Source organism: Leuciscus leuciscus (assembly GCF_965113295.1).
Source record: "Leuciscus leuciscus genome assembly, chromosome: 13".
Classification (NCBI taxonomy): domain Eukaryota; kingdom Metazoa; phylum Chordata; class Actinopteri; order Cypriniformes; family Leuciscidae; genus Leuciscus; species Leuciscus leuciscus.
In genome coordinates this window covers 2,176,879-2,195,531 of record NC_138737.1, presented here as the reverse complement: position 1 = coordinate 2,195,531, position 18,653 = coordinate 2,176,879, and the positions used below count along the sequence as shown (strand labels likewise).

Sequence of the window (18,653 nt, the reverse complement as noted above, 5' to 3'; positions counted from 1 at the left end):
TCATTATAATTTTATGTAGCCTATATGACAGACTTGCACTGCTTGTGTTGCACTCATTTTTCAAGCAGTTTCAAGCAAATTTTCTTATCGTGTTAATAACGATAACATTTAAAATGACCATATATATTGATACCGATATGGTGGCCTATATAACGTGCATCCCTAATTTTAATCTGGACTCAAATCAATATCTGAAAAGTTTTGATTGTTTATTATAGGCTAGTTCTTCTGCACTTCAATGTTTGAAACATTTGTTTACTTTATACATTTTTGGTATTGTTTTATAGCATTGAAATGTTTTAAAGTTTTTGTTACAAGGAAAATAACAATGTTAATCTTGTTTTTAAAAGGACAACACGTACATTTGTCAATATAGTGATGAAGTCTTTAGACTACTGAGGCAAGAAATGGACAGTAACTCACGGACGAATCGGACGTTCTCAGGAAGGACACGAGGCGTAAAATGAGGCTCGTAACTGCAGCACGAACGGTCAAACAGGAAAACAAGTGGCTCATCCGTGCGCCGGGCATCCATCAGCTAAAAACACAACACAATCAGGCTAAACTGGGTTGGATTAGAGTTGTCAGATACTGAAATTTAAAAAATGTGGCGCTGTTGAGCAGAATCGTAAATGTCTCGGAATGACCATTGTACTCAGACGCTCATTACACATGTCTGTGATTGGCTATGATGATCAGCGCTTCAAAAACATGCTGTAAATATACATCAATGACGCTCTTCAGCGAGCGCTTACAGATACACACGGGAGCGTTTGAAAGCAGGCGTCTATCAGCGGATCGGTCCGCTGGCGCTTTCAAAACACTTTCAAACGTTCCCGTGCGTTGATCATCGTAGCCAATCACAGACATATCTGATGAGCGCGTGAACACAATGGCCAATCAGGTGTTTATGATTCCGCTCAACAGCGCTCAAAGCATCACATTTGGACTTGGTACCGAAGTCGGTACTTTTGACAACACTAGGTTGGACCTACTTTAAAAAGTTGCTTTAGCATCAAAAAGGTGTCAAACATACGCTATAATCGATGGCACACTGCATGACGCTGTTCTGCGGCTCGAGGGCAAGTCCCGCCTCCAGTAGGAGCTCCTGATTGGCCGGAGGAATGCGAGCGTCTTGCGCGATTCGTTCCTGAAGGGACGCCACGTCTTCCAGCGGCTGCACGGAGTAGGTGAATATTTCAGCCGAGGTCATGTTGAGTACGTGGACCAGCTGAGAAGAAAGAGACGATAAAATTTTAGGCATATTTATGCACAACACTGTGGCGTAACGGGGAGGATTAGGATGATTCTGAGGGGCTATTTGCTGCTTTAATCGTTCCATTAGAGCTGCAACTAACGATTATTTTGATAAATCGATTGGTTGGTCGATTATTTCTTCGATTAATCGGATGAAAAAGCTTCTTCTCCTCTCTTCTTTTATTGACTAAACACACTATTCCACGTCCTGGCCAAAGCTGTCCTTCAAACTAATTTGCCAACTGAATGCTATGAAAACATAGCGAATATATCTATATCTATGCTACGTACAATAGAGCTATAAAGCAAAAGGAGAGTTTAAATCCCTACATTAAAAATTAAGATAATAAAGAAAAATTAAAACACAAACAGTTGACCGATAAGAGGAATTGTCTGCAGGAACACACACTCTGGAACATTACAGGATCATTTCTTTATCCTGTAAATGTTAAAATCTTACATTTATATTCAATTACACGCAGTTATCCCTTTACAGTTACCACTCTCATAAAATACATGAACAAATACTTTAATGTTGACTTTTAAACCTAAATTTAACGTCCGACAACAGATATTTCAGCAAAATTAATATTAATAGTTTTCCTCTGTAACGCATACGCGCGCCGGCGCTCATTCAGTGAAGTCTGAAGTTTAACGCAGACTGTCAGGTCGAGCATTAATGCAAAATGGAAATACAGCTCAGTATGTTTCTCACAATATTTTTTAGATGCATTTTGTCCATAGAAATGCGTTATTCGTTATTCAGTGCTGGGCAGACGCAACTAATCGATAATGACATTCGCTGTCGATGATTTTCATTATCGATTCGTTGTTGCAGCCCTACATGTCATCATCGAGAGCTTCAGCTTACCTTTAGATCCAGAATGCGCCGTAATTCATCGAAGCAGAAACAGGAACTTTTCGGAGAGTCTTTGACACTCTCTGGACTGGTTTCTTTACTCTCCTCCTCTTGATCTTTGACCCCCTCCTGACTGTCTTTGCTCTGCTGTTTTAAATCTTTGCCTCGCTCTTTCGGTGACCATCTCAGCATCATTTGTAGCCAGCTCTCCAGCTTCCCAGCTAACAGTCTGAAACACATTTAGAGTTAGATTAACCAGTCTAGCTACATATTCACTCTAAATGTGGTATTTCGATTTAGCTGTACTTGAAACTAATGAATGAATAATTGTTGTTGTATAGTTTGAGGCTTATGATCAATCAGTTTCAAAAATAAATACAAAACCTGTCCTAATTAAAAAAAACAAGTTGACAAAAAGATTGATTCTAATATCTGTTGATAAAACAGCATAACGAGATTTATAAGCTCTTTTTTTTTGTAGACCAGTCATTTTTGTGACAAGTGTGACGTTGTGCCATTTTATACAAAATAAAACATTAACCATGGTTAAACATCAAAGCACACTAGTGTGATAAACGGTGCAATTTGTTTTCATATTTTATGTAAAATTTACAAAATTATCCACAAATAACGCTTTTTTTCACTCAAAAACGGAGGTATGTAAGCTCAGATAAAAAAGGCCTACGATCAAACAATTCCAAAAAGAAATATATAACCGGTCCTAATTGAAAGAAAACAAGTTGACAAAAAAATTAAATCGAATATTTTGTGATGATGTAGCATAATGAGAGATTTATAAGCAATTTTTTGTAGGCCAGTCAATTTTTGGCCGGAAACATCACATGTGTTACAATGTGGGGGGAAAACACACAAAATAATTGACAAAAAGTATTAAAAACAATTTGTGAGTAACTTCAAAATCCTCTCCGGGTCAAAATGACCCGAACACAACATGATGGTTAATAACAGATTCATGCGTTCACGTAGTCACAGGACTCACTTGTTGAGGTTGTGGGGGTTCGGAAGGTGTTTGGAGAATCTAACCTCTCCCATCAGATCCTCGTAAACCACAATATCATCCAGTTGTTTCTGCAACAGCTTGCCGTGCCTGAGGAGAGAGAGAGAGAGAGAAATGTGAATTCAAACAAACCTGGGTTTATTTTGCAACACACCCTTGATTTTTCTCATATTCTCAGAGGTTATAATATAAAAACAGTCCATGTGGTGAGAATACTGGAGCACATCCAATCACAGTACAGCAAACCCCGGAATAATAAACTATTGTAGCAAGAATATTATCTTTCCTCGAACATAAGATGTTAGAACAATAGTGTTTATGAAGGTCTTTTCTGCATGAAGTACAGGAACTCTGGCTCAAGCTGTCAGGTCATGACTTATGAAAAACACACTGTACTTTTGTTTTAAATCTCTCTATTGGGTTCATTCACATACAGAATATAACATTACATTGATGCCACTTTTACACTGCATTTAAACTGAAGAGCTGAAGCCAGTACACACATGCCACCACTAGTATGTAAAAAAAGAAAAAAGCTATGTATTTATAAATTATTACTAATTATTTTTTTCAAATGGTGTAATTTCCACACATCTGCATCAGCTTTTACAGTTTACCTTCAGTATCACACAGCCTGCTTTATTTGGCAAGATAAAGGCTTTAATACAGGCTAAAACAACAGCAAAAAAACGGTATATTTCTTTCAATTCACCCTATCAACACTGATTTTGGTTTCTTTGAAGACCCAGGATTCCCACAGTCTTGGAAAAAACCATGAATATATGAGGAAGCCTCATTTTAAAAGTGTAATATCTAGACCTGGAATAGTCATTCATGGAAATGAATAAAATCTGAAAGTGCCCCTATTATACTTTAGACTCCAAAACTAAATTAGGTAGTTCAAAAGATTAGGAACCCTGAAGAACATTCAGCTCCTATAACTTCTGCAGTAAGGAAACTTAATATACAGAAACTAGGAGTATCCAAAGATGTAAAAAAAGAAAAGAAAAGTAATTTACAGCAGATGTACAGGATAAAACCTATTCGCCTAAAAGAGGGGCATTGAATACTCATGTCAATAGAGGCCTTAGAGTCAACAAGGTTAAGAACCACTAAAAGAAAACCATCAGATCTGTGCAACCATCAGACATTGCAGTGTAAAATTCAGAAAGCTGTGGGAATAATTACCATTGCACGGGTTGCCAGTTTGGTAGAAAAGGCCTGAATCCTGTGATACACTCAAAAACCAGCGTCCCGAAACTCCAGTAATCCACCGCCACTGTGTACTTCTGCTGTTCTAACAGCTCAGGGGCCTGAGAGAGACCGACAGTACAAGATAATATCAGTAAAGATGAGATCCTAATCAATCAAGAAGTCTGGCATTTTGCATAAATCTGTTGATGTACCCACCAAATACTGCAGCGTCCCAACAAACGATGTGCACAGGCTGCTCTGGTCCAGCTCTTTAGCATAACCCAGGTCTATGATCTTATGGACCAGCTACAAGATGCAGGAAACATTCATGCTGCTTTAATTTAGCAATACAATATGAGAGTGCAAATAGTGAAGTCTTAATGCTTTTAGAAAACAGAATTACTGCAAAATGTATTAAAAAAAAATATTTTTTTTTTTTAACATTATTATTTAGTGAATCGTATCTTTTGCACCAGTTCTCTCAACACTTACCCTTTTTTCTCCCTGTTGAAGTACAATGTTTTCTGGTTTGAGGTCTCTGTGAATAATTCTCATCCCGTGGAGGTACGTCAGCGCCGAGGCTGGAGAGAGACAGGTTTTTATTTATTGGAAATATTTACATTTTAATGAGATAATCATCAATATAACTTTAGACACCAATGCTCTGCCAGCTCACTGGTCCTGAATGTACTGTGTGTTACTGTGGCGGTAACAAACCTCAGTGCCATTAAACCAGATGTGTAATTATTCAGGTAACTAGATGTCTCAGGTTTTTTTGTCTATATTTTCTTTTGTGTTCTGGGAAGAAATAGTCATACAGATTTGGAATGACGTACGGTTGAGTAATGTACTAAATGATGAGGGTATTCACATGGGTTTGAGGAGGGTGGACTATCACTTTGAGACATCAAACCCAACACTCCAGTTGACCGCCAGAAATAATGTTTCCACATGATTTTTCTAAAGTCTTCCCAATAAATCCTCAATTATAAGGTCACGTAGGATCAGGGTCTAACACCCAGCCGATTTTACTGGAAACAGGACTTCCACATCAACTGATGACCATGTTCATCTCAACATGTTTCGTTTAGGAAACCGCTGTGTTTTCTCTTGAACAGGATGAGGCCGGTGACTAAATCCAGGTTCATGTTGGTGACTTAACAGAAAAATCTCTGGTGGACCACAGAGTGACGATAAGGTACGGCACGATGACATGTTGTATATACAACGGCATTTGTGGCCTATCATTAGATCCTTGTTAGTTGTGGATCGAGTGTAAACAAAGAGAATCTACTCACAATGGATAATAAACAGCAGGCTTACCTCATCAACCCAATCCAGGTCACAATATCTTATCTCTACAGTGACTAAAGGTTATAGGTCACTCATTTTCTCATCTTTAAACCAGTATTTTTATTTTATTTTCAGTTTTTTACGGCACACAAAATGAGACGTGCAGCAGAACATTCTGAAAGTTACACATGAGAAAAGACCAATTCCTAGTTCTGCTTATCAGAAGAGAACAAGTCCTCTTAAAAATGACCCCAGAAATCTCACATGTATCACAGTTTCACAAGAGACGTCTCAAACTGTGCTCACATTTGCCAAGACACTCAAACATTTCTCATCAAACGATCTGAGCTGCTCCACGTTCTAGCTCTTTACTCTTACTGCATTGCTTATTGACTCATTTGGGTCTGTTTATATTTCTAGGGATTCTAAAAAAAGAAGAAGTCTAAAACAAAGTTAAATGAATCATAGTTAAGTTACGCTGAACACTTCCTTTTCTGTTCTACATACAAAAACAAGTCATGTACAGTCAAACCAGACACCATATATAATTTTTAATATATTTTCAGGACACTATAGTTAGGATAGCAAGGTGTCTGAATAAATTTTGGTTTGATTGTAGGTTTGGAACGATATGAGGGCGAGTAAATTAATTTTTGGAGAAACTTTCCCTTTTAAGTTCATAAGTTTTAGTAGAGCCCTCACCATTTTCTTGCTAGAAAAGTCTTAACCTGCATAATGCATCAGACTTCTCTCTGGTAATGCGTGTGTGTGTGTGTGTGTGTGTGTGTGTGTGTGTGTGTGTGTGTGTGTGTGTGTGTGTGTGTGTGTGTGTGTGTGTGTGTGTGTGTGTGGATATCAGATTGGTCTGATTCATACTCTCCAGTCTCCACCACTTTCAGCTGCAAATCTGGGTTAAATATGTGATTCAGTTCATGTTCTGACATTTACAAGACCTGATGTGACACAAACGCAGATTCAGCAGAAATGTAAACCGATGAGTTCGGCTGACCTCTGTTTACGGCTCACATATGTTCACATGCTCACGTGATAAAGGTCAACTAGTCTGGTTTTCCGTCTGCTGGGACTAAAGACTGCTGGAAAAACTGAGTTGAACAGCTGCTTGTGTTATTTGTGTTGTAGGGCCCTATGAAATCTGTTTTATTTCTTCCCAAATCCCTTTTTTTTCTGTTTAAATTTTTCTGGATTCCGTTTTAATGGTTAAATAAAATTTCATTAATCAAAAAGCATGTCTAATTAAATTTTATTAAATTTAATTTAACAACAACTTATTGCCAGTTTAACAAAAATATAATTTTTTTTACAGCTGTTTTTTTTTTTTTTTTTTATTCTGTTGAAATTTTTCTGGATTCAGTTTTAATGGTTTAATTAAATCTTTTAGTAACTAAAAGCATGCAAATTTTTTTTTTTTTACAATAACAGGGCCCTATAAAATGCTTAATTTTGAGTTTCAATAGTGAATGGGGCGATTTTATGATAGCATCAAAAATCACTATTTTTAAAACACTAATGCGGCTCGACACAACATGAAACTTTGCTTGAAGTATCTCCAGGAGCTCTACACATGAACTCCAGCATTGAGAACATTGTTTGTGTACACAGAGTTTACTAAAAAAGAAAGATTTTGAACAACTCACTGTAGCTGTGTGTCCGCCGGCGTTCTGACAGTCAAAAATAGTCGATTTCCGAATGCGAATGAACTGACTCTGAATTTTAGTATTGTTTCTTATATGAGGTTCCTTTTTCAAATACAAGGTCAATATTGATTTTCACTAACGAGAAAACAACAAATTATCCGTGAATTTATATTGAACTAAGCTTTAGGAGCTTTCCATCTTTACTCTCCTCCCTGTTACGGAGATCGACTATTTTTGACTGACAAAATGCCGCACAGAGAGTTGTTCAAAATCTTTCTTTTTAGTAAACTCTGTGTACACAAACAATGTTCTCAATGTTCTCGTTCATGCGTAGAGCCCCTGGAGATACTTCAAGCAAAGTTTCATGTTGTGTCGAACCTTCTTAGTGTTTTAAAAATAGTGATTTTTGATGCTATCATAAAAGTGCCCCATTCACTCCCATTCACAAGGCATTTTAACCTAAAACGAAAATACGGTCAAACTTAAAAGTGGCGTTTCCATCCTAATTATGCTTTTAAACGAAAGTTTGCCTCGAGTAGATTAACAAAAAGACCGTAGGTTGCATTTTTGTGAGAGTTACCCTTTAAGTGTACAACCCTTCATTTTAAATTTGCCAAATTCTGTGGCAATACACTGTAAATTAAATTTTTATAATTGGACTCCGCAATTCTGTCCGCGTTTTCCGCCCTGTGGAAGTCATAGGACCCTAGTGTTGCGATTGGTGGGAATAACTTTGGACTGCCATTGGCTGGTGTATGCGGACTCACATATATCTTGAATCAGTGTCAGAACAGCAGCTTCTCTCATGCCACAGCAGTTCTCAAGCAGATTCAGGTACTGAACATACAGAGAGCACAGAGGTTATTTTGATAATGCAACATACAACTGAATCATTGGAATATTCACATACCATGGTTTGTACCATGAACAGATTGCATGTCCAAAAACCCATGCTATCACCATGGTATTTGGCCAAAAAGCTTTTTTGTAAGTGCCACACCTTGCGTAGGTCTCCTCCCTGGCAGTACTCCATGGCCAGCAATGGCAGGTCGTTCGTGGCCAGTTTCTGAAGTTCTTCTGGAACGTCTCTCGCCGCCACCACATTCATGTGATTCAACCTGCAGAAGAGAGACGCTTCATTATTACGTGCAAACACTAAAGGACACAACGTACATATAACCCTCTTATAATCTGGGTTACAACATGTTGTTATTAAAAAATGTGTTTGTAATATTCAGACGGCTGGCCGGCCCTGCCCTACACGAACCTCCTATAAAACACACGCTCAGGACAAAGAGGAATAAAAACAAATGGATTCCAGGCACCATAACAGGATAACTGCTACGGCAACACCTAAAACTATCATCTGAGAAAATAAACAGCTCGTTTTAACCTTCACGTGCAACCATCCTGGCATAATTGCTTTAATAACAAGAATTAGGCCTTGAGTAACAACGGGTGAGTTGCATAAGAGTTTCCGTACATCTCTTGCTTTTCTAAAGAAAGAAAGAATTAAGCAAGAAAGATTACGCATCTAAACTTTTGAAAATGTCACGCTTTTTGCTTTCCTTCGATCACATGCCAAATACCTTGGAGAAACAAACCTCTTAATGTTCTTGAGGTCACTTTAAACAGGAAAACGGCTCTCTTAAACCTTACGGTAAAAAAACAAAAACAATTCACCAGTTGAGTCAATTTAGTAACTTCAAAGCCCACTGAAGTGCTTTGAAACACACAGCAATATTCAATGTGTTGACGTAATTTCCACTGAAACGGGAAGATAAGGCGGGACATATCGAACAGCTCATATTAGTTTACATCACAGCTCGGCCAGAGCCGTTGAGCTCGGTAAAGCTGCAGTTTCCTCCTAATCTCTAACCGTTTCTCCTCCTAATCTCCTCCATATGGCTTTATAATACAGCATTCTATGCCGAATTCAAACGGGTCTGATACCTTTTGTGTTCTGCGTCGACTCGATCACATGATCCGCTCTGTATATCGTGTCTCTGGACCGGAGCTGAGGTGATACACGTGACACTAACGTGAAACCAGACTTCATTCGCCCCAATGGAAAGCATATTTACAGTGTCTGAATCGTTCCCTATCCCCTATATAGTGCACTGTGTGTCGTTCACCATGTAGAAAATAGTAAATGTGTGAACAAGTAACCGATTTCAGCCGCAGCTTCAGCAACTATTTATAGTGTAGGGGGCGGGGCTTCAGATTCTAGAGAGCATTTGATTGGACAGGAAACTCTGATGAGAAGCTGAACTGCAGTGATGCCATCAAAATCATTGATCCATATTGGTGGAAGTGAGAGACTGTAAGTTTTGAACGCTTATATCTTCTAAATGGGAATTTTGTCATTGTTTTGAAGCTCACTAGCTTATAGATAACAGTAAGGCTAACATATTCATAGTAAAAGCCAAAAAACTTGAAGTTTAAGTTTAATTCAAATCATTAGTCGTAGATAACTTTACGATTTCTAATTTTTAGTTAGCTAATATTACCCACAACCCTTTGTGCTTTGGAAGACATTAGGTGTGTTCGACTTCTCTTTCAATTTTTTCAGCTGAAAAAAAAGTATGAACCCAAGTGAAGTAATAATGAATTTCAAAGTAGGCTTAAATGGAAATTCATCCCGTTTTCTAAATTCATTAATTTCTATAAAAAAATTCTTACAATCGACTACAAGCTCGCATTCAGATCTGCCAATATACAGTCAACAATGTTGGACAGAACTAAGTCTCCGCCCTACATTGACCCAATACTGCTGTATTATCAGCTTTATACAGCTTCAGTAAAAAGTTAATGTGTGTAACCTAAAATTCCCTACAATAACAAGACAAGCTTTTACAGTCTCTGAAAAGTTCTAATATCTTATGCAGTGTTGCCTCTCATTTGAAAAATAACCAGTGTCCAAGATGACCAAACCTTACACCAATCAGCGCTCTGAATCTTAATCTGAAGAAAAACAATCCTTCTTTGGAAAGTTATGAAGCAGACAGCAAAGATTCATCACAAACGGTATGTTATCATTACAGGCCCCACACGCATACACTGAGTTGGGGTTACGGTGGACACGTCAGAGTCCAGCACGCTCCATAAATCATGGGTTATTTCTCATGACGGGTGAGTTTAATCAGACTTCATGCCGTTTTGACGTCAATCTATTTCTGAGCTGCTGCCAAACACCTCGGAAAACATGACGGGATTCCTTTCCCTCCACAAAAGAGGGACATTTCTGAGATTGAACACTGATATCATCATTATTAAGGGCTGATCATCATTGAGTGTGTGTGTGTGTGTGTGTGTGTGTGTGTGTGTGTGTGTGTGTGTGTGTGAACTAGAGAAACTCAGTCCTGGGTGTGTTCCCCAAAAACATCTGTGTGTGTGATGGTTGTGGTTTGGCGATATACACACTGAACTCTGCAAGAGGGTGTTTGAGTCCAGGTTTGTGGCTCAGACCAAGTCTGGGGACAATCTACTATAAATCTGAGAAAACCAGTACGTCCCCCAACCCCTCTCGCTCGTCACATAACCACTGTTAATGAGAGCAATCCAACCACACCGCAGCGTCACGGAAACACTCACACTGTGACACTCAACGCACAACCAGTGGTTTTCATCATTCAAATTCATGTTGCATGCATAATTGAACCAGGTTGAATTTGGATGACACCCAGAACGGTAGCCTACAATTTGTCCTGTTGTCGCAGACATGCGCCTTCAAAAAGTTTGGATAATATTTTGGTAACACTTTATTTTATAGTGAATTATGCATAATTACATGCAACTAACCCTCAACCAAATCATACCCTAACCCTATTGTAAGTACATGTAGTTGCTTAATATTACTCAGTGCTTAAATATATAATTACACTGTAACAATGACACCTTAAAATAAAGTGTAACCCATGTAGTTTGCATGTGTTCACACTAGGGGCCCTATCTTGCACTCAGCGCAATTGACTTTGTACAGCGACGCATGTATCATTCCTATTTTGTACTCGCGCACAGCGGACTTTTCCTTCCACAGACGCATGTCTGTAAATTAGGGAATGAACTTGCGCTCCCGGGGGCGGTTCAGCGAAAAGAGGAGGCGTGTTCCGGCGCAAACGTTCCCTGGTGCTATTTTGCAGGTTTAGAAAACAATTCCGCCACTGACCAGGAAAAACCTTGTCTAAAGTCAGTGGCGCTTGTTATTCATTCAGATTAAACATTTAAAAAATGTCATGATATTTTGTTTAGTTGTCTGTTTAGAATCGTGATCTATGTTTGAAACAACAAAAATTGTGATTCTCAATTTGTCCAGAATCGTGCAGCTCTAGTTCACACACCCCCAAAAAAACTTAATACAATAAGCAGCTTTCCAATAAACAACTGGACATGAAAACAGCCACAACAAAATCAGCCCTAAACCAATAACAGGAAGAAAGCCTCCGGAGACGAACAGAGATGCACTTGCTCCTAATTTAAGATGAGCCTGAAGGTGTTGTGACGGAACAAACCGATGCTGAGGCCGTTAAACTGGGTCCCTTTTTACTACTGTGGTGTCATAAATCCATCCCTCTTTGTTTTGCTCAGAACTTTTGTTCATAAAAACACTTATAAATAGCCGAATAACAACAGAAGGCTTTGCGTGGTCGCTTAATGGACTGCACATTAGAAGATGGTAAACATAGCTGAGATTCAGTGGGCAAAAGATGGAAAAATACCATGAAAATAAGAGCATTTTCTCTTTAAAGAAACATCTGCTATGACGTGAAAGCCAACTTTAAGTTTTCGGCCAAAAAAGATGGGTGTAGTCATTAGCAGAATTACTGTGAAGGAGTCATTGCATGTATATTATTTTCATTTTTGAATCACCATGAGTTCCACTGAATTGTTTGCGCACCAAAAACAGTTAATTTGTTTGTCATGAACATGTTCCTCTCTCTCTGATGCTGTTCAGACTTCTATGTAAATGCCTTTTGAAGTTAGGAGGAGAGCTGTGTGTGAACCGTACTGAGGGGAAAGAAAAAAAACATGATGTATATATTCACCTCTTCATGATCTGAATCTCTAAACTCCATCTTCCCTTGTTCTTGGCGCTGAGCTCCTGCCGGCACTGTTTGATGGCGATCTGAACGCTGCTTTCCTGTACACACACACACACAGATATACCAACACATGTTAGAAAACATTTACCGTGACAATACCATAGTGCATTGATGGTATCAGATGGTAATACAATAGTAGTTTAAAGTCCCCCTGTAGTCAATAATTGTATCCCTTAAAACTCACCATGCCTTAAAATATCTTGAATGTAACTTGACACCATTGTCTCATTTAGTATACGCAGTTCTATGAATATGCAAATGAGCCCCGCCTCCACTCACTCAGCTCAGAGATCCACTCGTTGACGATCACACGTTGATCTGATTGGTTACAAGGTAGTTTGTGACGTCAGAAACACCAGCGATTTCAAAGCGTGTTTTTGAGACTGTCTTTGGTTCACTGCAGTTTTAAGGAGGAAATACTCAGCAATGGTGTCGACTTATGAATTTACACATGGTTTGTCTTAAAGCAGATTAAAAACACCCCACAGGCATATAAACAACATTAAAAGAGCTGGATTTTCACCACAGGGGGACTTTAATTTACAGCAGGCACAAACAATGGTGATCCGCTTACATTTCACAACCACAATGTCTCACGAGTCACGATAGATCTTTATTTTCACCATTAGAACTATTTTATTTATAATGCGTTTTTTAAACATAATACATATAAACAAACAAAACAATACATGGTATATAAAAGCTAACGAATAATTACATATTAAATTTATACTAAAATGTGTGTTTTTGGGCATTTTTCCCCCAAAATATTGTATATATACATATATAATGTAATGCCATTCAGACATTTTATAACTGTCCATATACTTTTGAAAGCCACTTTATACTATATTTATGCACGTTAGTTTTCGGAAACTCTACATGACTGTGAAATGTTGACCTTTGGAGCCTAATGTGAGTCTACAAGCATAATGAATGAATGAATGATAAATAATGAGTGTCTCTGTGACGAGTAAAGACTTATGTCATATTATAGTGAAATTCAGGGAGGAAATCTATTAGGCGGCACTTGAATTCCATCATGCCCATTTCCTACGGTACTTCCTTTTAGTCCACTTCTCGTGACAGGAATAATGACGACCGCCGGAAATGGGCAGAAAGAGAGAGAAACCAATGCAATCAAGGTGAGTAAGCGAACATGATGACGCATTGTTCATTTAGTGAGCTCGATGACATCATGACAGGATTCAGGAGTCTTTAACTGCAATGGCTCAAATCTATGGTTGAAGATGCTTCTATTTTGCACTTATTGTATGTGATCATTCAATGTGGTCTGAGACGTTTGCACATACAGAGCGGCCACTGACACACAAAACCAGCATTTTCACACTGGTTTCATCAACATCCGCTTCACCAACACCCCGGTTATTATTGGTGACATGACACGATGTCACCACTGACCACACAGAGTGTGAGTCTGAACACAAACTGCGCTGGACAGGATATAAAGACAATAAAATGGGTTTTTCTCTTTAGATATGACTCTTATATATGACTAGATATGCTCTTTAGATGCGTTTTTTCCAGCCGGTGCGTGAAAGTGGTGCATCTGATCACTAATAAAGTAACATGAAGACTTGTTAAAATAACCCTGGTAACAGCAAACAACAGGATTCATTAATTAATGTTTAATCTTCTTCAGCATTCCTTGAAGACTATATGATCGTCAAGCTCAGTAAACCTCTTTAAGGATGTGTGTGTTTCAGTGTAACTACAACAGGCAATGAGTGATCATGATGTCATTGTGACAGGAAGTGGGACAAAGCAGGTATAGATGCATTTCCTCCCTTCATCTCATTGTTAGAGTCCCAGTGCAGTGAAGGTTAATTCATGGGAATCTGAAGTGCCTCTATTTTAGTATGTTCAAACACCTTTATCCTGATTTGCTGTAGCAGGATGGGGTGCGACGACCGTTTACCAGCAGACCGCCCGAAAAAAGACAGCGACTCAAATTTAAGGAACAAATTAACATTATATGAGATTTAGCTATGGAGTACATGTTATTGGATCATCATCCTGGAATATAATTCCTATTATTATCCTGAACCAGTGATCGGCAACGTGTGTCATGAAGTGCCATTTTTCATTAAAAGATAATTGCAAGTTTACATCTCGCAATTCTGACTTTATAATACAATTGCGAGTTTATAACTCGCAATTCTGACTTTATAATGCAATTGCGAGTTTATAACTCACAATTCTGACTTTATAATGCAATTGCGAGTTTATAACTCACAATTCTGACTTCATAAGATGCAATTGCAAGTTTACATCTCGCAATTCTGACTTTATAACACGCTGTTTCGAGTTTATAACTCACAATTCTGACTTTATAATGCAATTGAGAGTTTACATTTCACAATTCTGACTTTATAATGCAATTGCGAGTTTACATCTCGCAATTCTGACTTTATAATGCAATTGCGAGTTTATAACTCACAATTCTGACTTTTTTAATGCAATTGCGAGTTTACATCTCGCAATTCTGACTTTATAACACGCAATTTCAAATTTATAACTCACAATTCTGACTTTATAACGCAATTGCAAGTTTACATCTCGCAATTCTGACTTTATAATGCAATTGCGAGTTTATAACTCACAATTCTGACTTTATAACACGCAATTGCAAGTTTACATCTCACAATTCTGAGAAAAGTAGTCAGAATTGTGAGATAAAAAGTCGCAATTGCTTTTTTCATTTTTTTATTTTGTGGCAGAAACAATATTCCATAATAACCATTTTCAAAAAAGTTACCAATTAACAAATTTCAGTTGAAACCTGAACCAGCCTGATGACCCGTGCTATTCCAGCATAACATGATCAATCACAAACTTGGGTAAGACTTTATTTTAAAGTGTCATTGTTACATGTTACTTGCCGTTACTATAGTAATAACTATAAATTATGCATAATTACATGCAAGTAACACTAAACCAAACCTAACCCTATAGTAAGTACATGTAGTTACTTAATATTACTCAGTACTTAAATGTATAATTACAGTGTTACAAGGACCTCTTAAAATAAAGTGTAACCCAAACTTGCTTATTTGATTAGTAACATAGAAATAGAGCAGAAAGTTAAAGCAATTTTCTAAATTAAAGCAAAAAAAATTTGAGGTCGACTCAGATCATGAATCACCTATCATAAATTTATATAATTATAGTGTGCCTTTCTCCACACTGAGCATCTGCAGTTACTCCTATATACTATACAAATATGCATTTCACAATGTATTTAAACAGGAAACAATAAATCAATTGAATGCATCCGCTGCTCCTCATGATGCTAATGCACAGCAGACGGTACATGCAGACTGACACAGTCATCTACTTCTGTTTGTCCAACCAGCCTGATTCACGTATAACACAACACTTTAGATTAATGTGACTATAGTCCCGTTTTTAAAGCATCCCAAGCTTTATAACTCAGCCCTAAAAACCTGAGGAACATGAGAAGCTGATAAGAATGTTGTTAAAACCCTAAAACTAATCTGACTGCTAAAAGGAATATTATTCCAGGAGCCACAAGGATGTTGATCCAGGAAAAGGTTCTAGTGTAAATCACGTTGAGGGAATGAGCATGCATTGGGTTTATGCGTGTGCTATGCTTGACTGCATCTTGGTTAGGAATCATATTTTACCTTGTTTTGCCAGAGAGTGACATTCCCGAAGCCTCCGGTTCCCAGTCGCTCTTTCAGTTCCCAGGGGCCGCACATCTGCGGCTGCATGGATGGAGGACGGCTCATGACGGACCCTCAAACCCTGGAGAGAGAGAGAGGAACACGATCACAATGATTAATGCTAATGTTAAAAACACAGATATACATGTGTACTAGGATCATATATGTGTGTGTGAAAATACGGGAGCTGAATATGGCATCTGACGAGATCCTCAGTTGTAAAAATGATGCATAAACTAAGTGTTTTATGATAATTATTTAGTTTTTTGTTTATTATTATTTACAATGTTTAGATTATTATTTATATATATGTGAGGGTTTTGGTTAGTCTATAGACATTTAAAGACTGAATAAGAAGCAGCACAACACTGATGATAATCCGAAATGTTTCTTGAGCATCAAATCATCATATTAGACTGATTTCTGAAGGATCATGTGACACTGAAGACTGGAGTTATGATGATGAAAATTCAGCTTTGATCACAGGATACAGTTTACAGTATTTTCATATAGAAAACAAGTACTGTTTTTACTGTATTTGATCAGATAAATGCAGCTTTGGTGAGCAGAAGAGACTTCTTTCAAAAACATTAATAAATATCTTATTGACCCCAAACTTTTGAAATATATATATATAAGCTCTTGTGTGAATTTGATGTTATGAAACACTGTTTTGTTCTGATCAGCGCATTTTTGTACACAAGATCAGATCAGTTTATCAAGCGTCCATAAAACTGCTGTATCACATGGCCTAATAATATAGCAATACTAACTAAAGTCCAGATGTTTTATGCTGTTTATTCGCAGTATATTGTATATGTTCAGTAAAGTAGCTCGTTAATGTGAAGTGATTTTACCTGCCGCTGTCAGATTTGATCTGATTTACTCCACAACACTTCTCAAATCAGACGATTCCTGCGATCTTTACACATCTACGGATTTCTTTTTCGTAATCAGTCAGTAAAATGTTTGTGATTATGTTTGAAAGCAGAAGAGCATTGAGTTTCTCTACTTCCTGAAACTTTCCTTTCCCGTAAATATTGTAATAGAGCAGACTCGCAAAGTAACATCCGTACTAACAATAGGCTACTATACTAAACATAGAAGATCAAATGATCATACTTACATTTCTGTACAATAACCTAACGCCTTATGACTTTCTCAAAGTTTTATGACTTTTTTTGTGTGTAAATCCACTTAATGTTCAGAGTGTTTAATTTTTTCCACATTAATTTCCCACATGTTTAGGATAATTATGTGGTTTTGTTTTATTAATACTGTTTATATATTTTTTCTTATCTTTCTCCTGAAATAATGGAAGAGAAATGGGACAACATGCCCCATAGTTGGGGCACATTGTAACATATTACAGCTTATAATAAAGACAAACTAAAATATTTTGTCAACAAAATATAATTATTAACTTTTTCATATAAAGTAATGGCTTTTTTAATAATTAAAAAAACGAATCAAAGTTTGACAACAAACATTCCACAAAACATGCAACATAATTATTGTTCAAAACAATAATTAATAAATTCTGAACATTGACTCTCAGTCTTTATTCACATCTTTCTCATGTTTATATTAAAAAGTTGTTAATGTGAATTATATCGCTAACATCATAGAATAGCAACCTTTTAATATATATTTTTCATATAGGCTGCTGGATGCATAAATTGCAGAAATGATGTGCATTATATAAAGGTGTATCCATTTCCTCCATCTCTTTTGAATCACTGATGCATATGTGATCATTTCCTCGAAAAGTGAGTTGTTAATGATGATTTCCTGTGGTGCCACCCTCCGAGAGGACAGATTTACAGATATAACCTCTCTCGGCCTTGAAACATGGAGTTTCCTTCATTTGTTTCTTTTTTTCTGTCAAAGGATTGATGTGTAAAGAATTTAGACTGAATTGTTTTAAAATCTATTGGGAGCAATGCAACTTTAAAAAAGGTCAAGTAATGTTTAATCTAATGCATAAAAAGCAACATATCTAGTTTTTAAGAAATAACTTAATAATATCAGATAAATAATCATTTCAGTGCTTTCAGGACTCCTCATCACGGCCATGACCCGTTTTCTCTTTAAGTGTCCAAATAAAAGGTTGATTTTATGGATTTGTTCCTCAGAGATGTTCATTTTACAAGAACTATCGTGTTCCTAAATATCCACAGTAACATGATCGGTCTAATGTCCTGCGTCATTAGGAATAATCTGATCTCTGAAAGTGAATCTAAGAAACTTTCGGCCTACATAAACTCTCAGAAGTGGCCTGTGGAAACGTGTCATCAGTGAGTAAATAAACAGAAGGAGGGTAAACAACTAATAAATCTTTTTAAGATGCTCTTATGAATCGCATGTTGCCACATTTAAGAAAATTCTACTGTGATTTGCGTATGGGACTTTGGTGACGGTCCATTCTGGTCACTGGCTGATGTTCTGGTGTGAGTGACGAAGATGGCGTAGATGTGACGTCCTGAACCACTCCAGCTGCTCTCAATGTGTGTTGACACAGAAGTTTCCTGTTCCCGTGCATAATACTCGATGATACAACGAGATAAT

The 18,653-nt window shown here is 37.4% G+C and overlaps 1 protein-coding gene and 1 long non-coding RNA gene across 2 annotated transcripts in view; one reads left to right on the top strand and one right to left on the bottom strand.

The window, feature by feature from the left end:
* ikbkb (inhibitor of nuclear factor kappa B kinase subunit beta) overlaps positions 1–17,134 on the bottom strand; it is a 32,135-nt gene extending 15,001 nt beyond the window's left edge. Inside the window, exons 1-12 of the mRNA XM_082188861.1 lie at positions 16,943–17,134; positions 16,047–16,167; positions 12,322–12,416; positions 8,277–8,394; positions 8,044–8,113; positions 4,821–4,909; positions 4,545–4,634; positions 4,323–4,447; positions 3,117–3,224; positions 2,129–2,345; positions 1,037–1,231; positions 424–538 (exon numbers count right to left, since the gene is read on the bottom strand). Of these exons, the coding sequence (XP_082044987.1) occupies positions 424–538; positions 1,037–1,231; positions 2,129–2,345; positions 3,117–3,224; positions 4,323–4,447; positions 4,545–4,634; positions 4,821–4,909; positions 8,044–8,113; positions 8,277–8,394; positions 12,322–12,416; positions 16,047–16,151 (1,327 nt within the window). The 5' untranslated portion in view covers positions 16,152–16,167; positions 16,943–17,134. The remainder of the gene's footprint in view (positions 1–423; positions 539–1,036; positions 1,232–2,128; positions 2,346–3,116; positions 3,225–4,322; positions 4,448–4,544; positions 4,635–4,820; positions 4,910–8,043; positions 8,114–8,276; positions 8,395–12,321; positions 12,417–16,046; positions 16,168–16,942) is intronic.
* LOC309513204 lies at positions 4,921–7,038 on the top strand. The gene is made up of 2 exons (XR_014211367.1): positions 4,921–5,919; positions 5,970–7,038. It is a non-coding gene; the product is annotated as an uncharacterized lncRNA (long non-coding RNA).
* Positions 17,135–18,653: the final 1,519 nt, after the last annotated feature.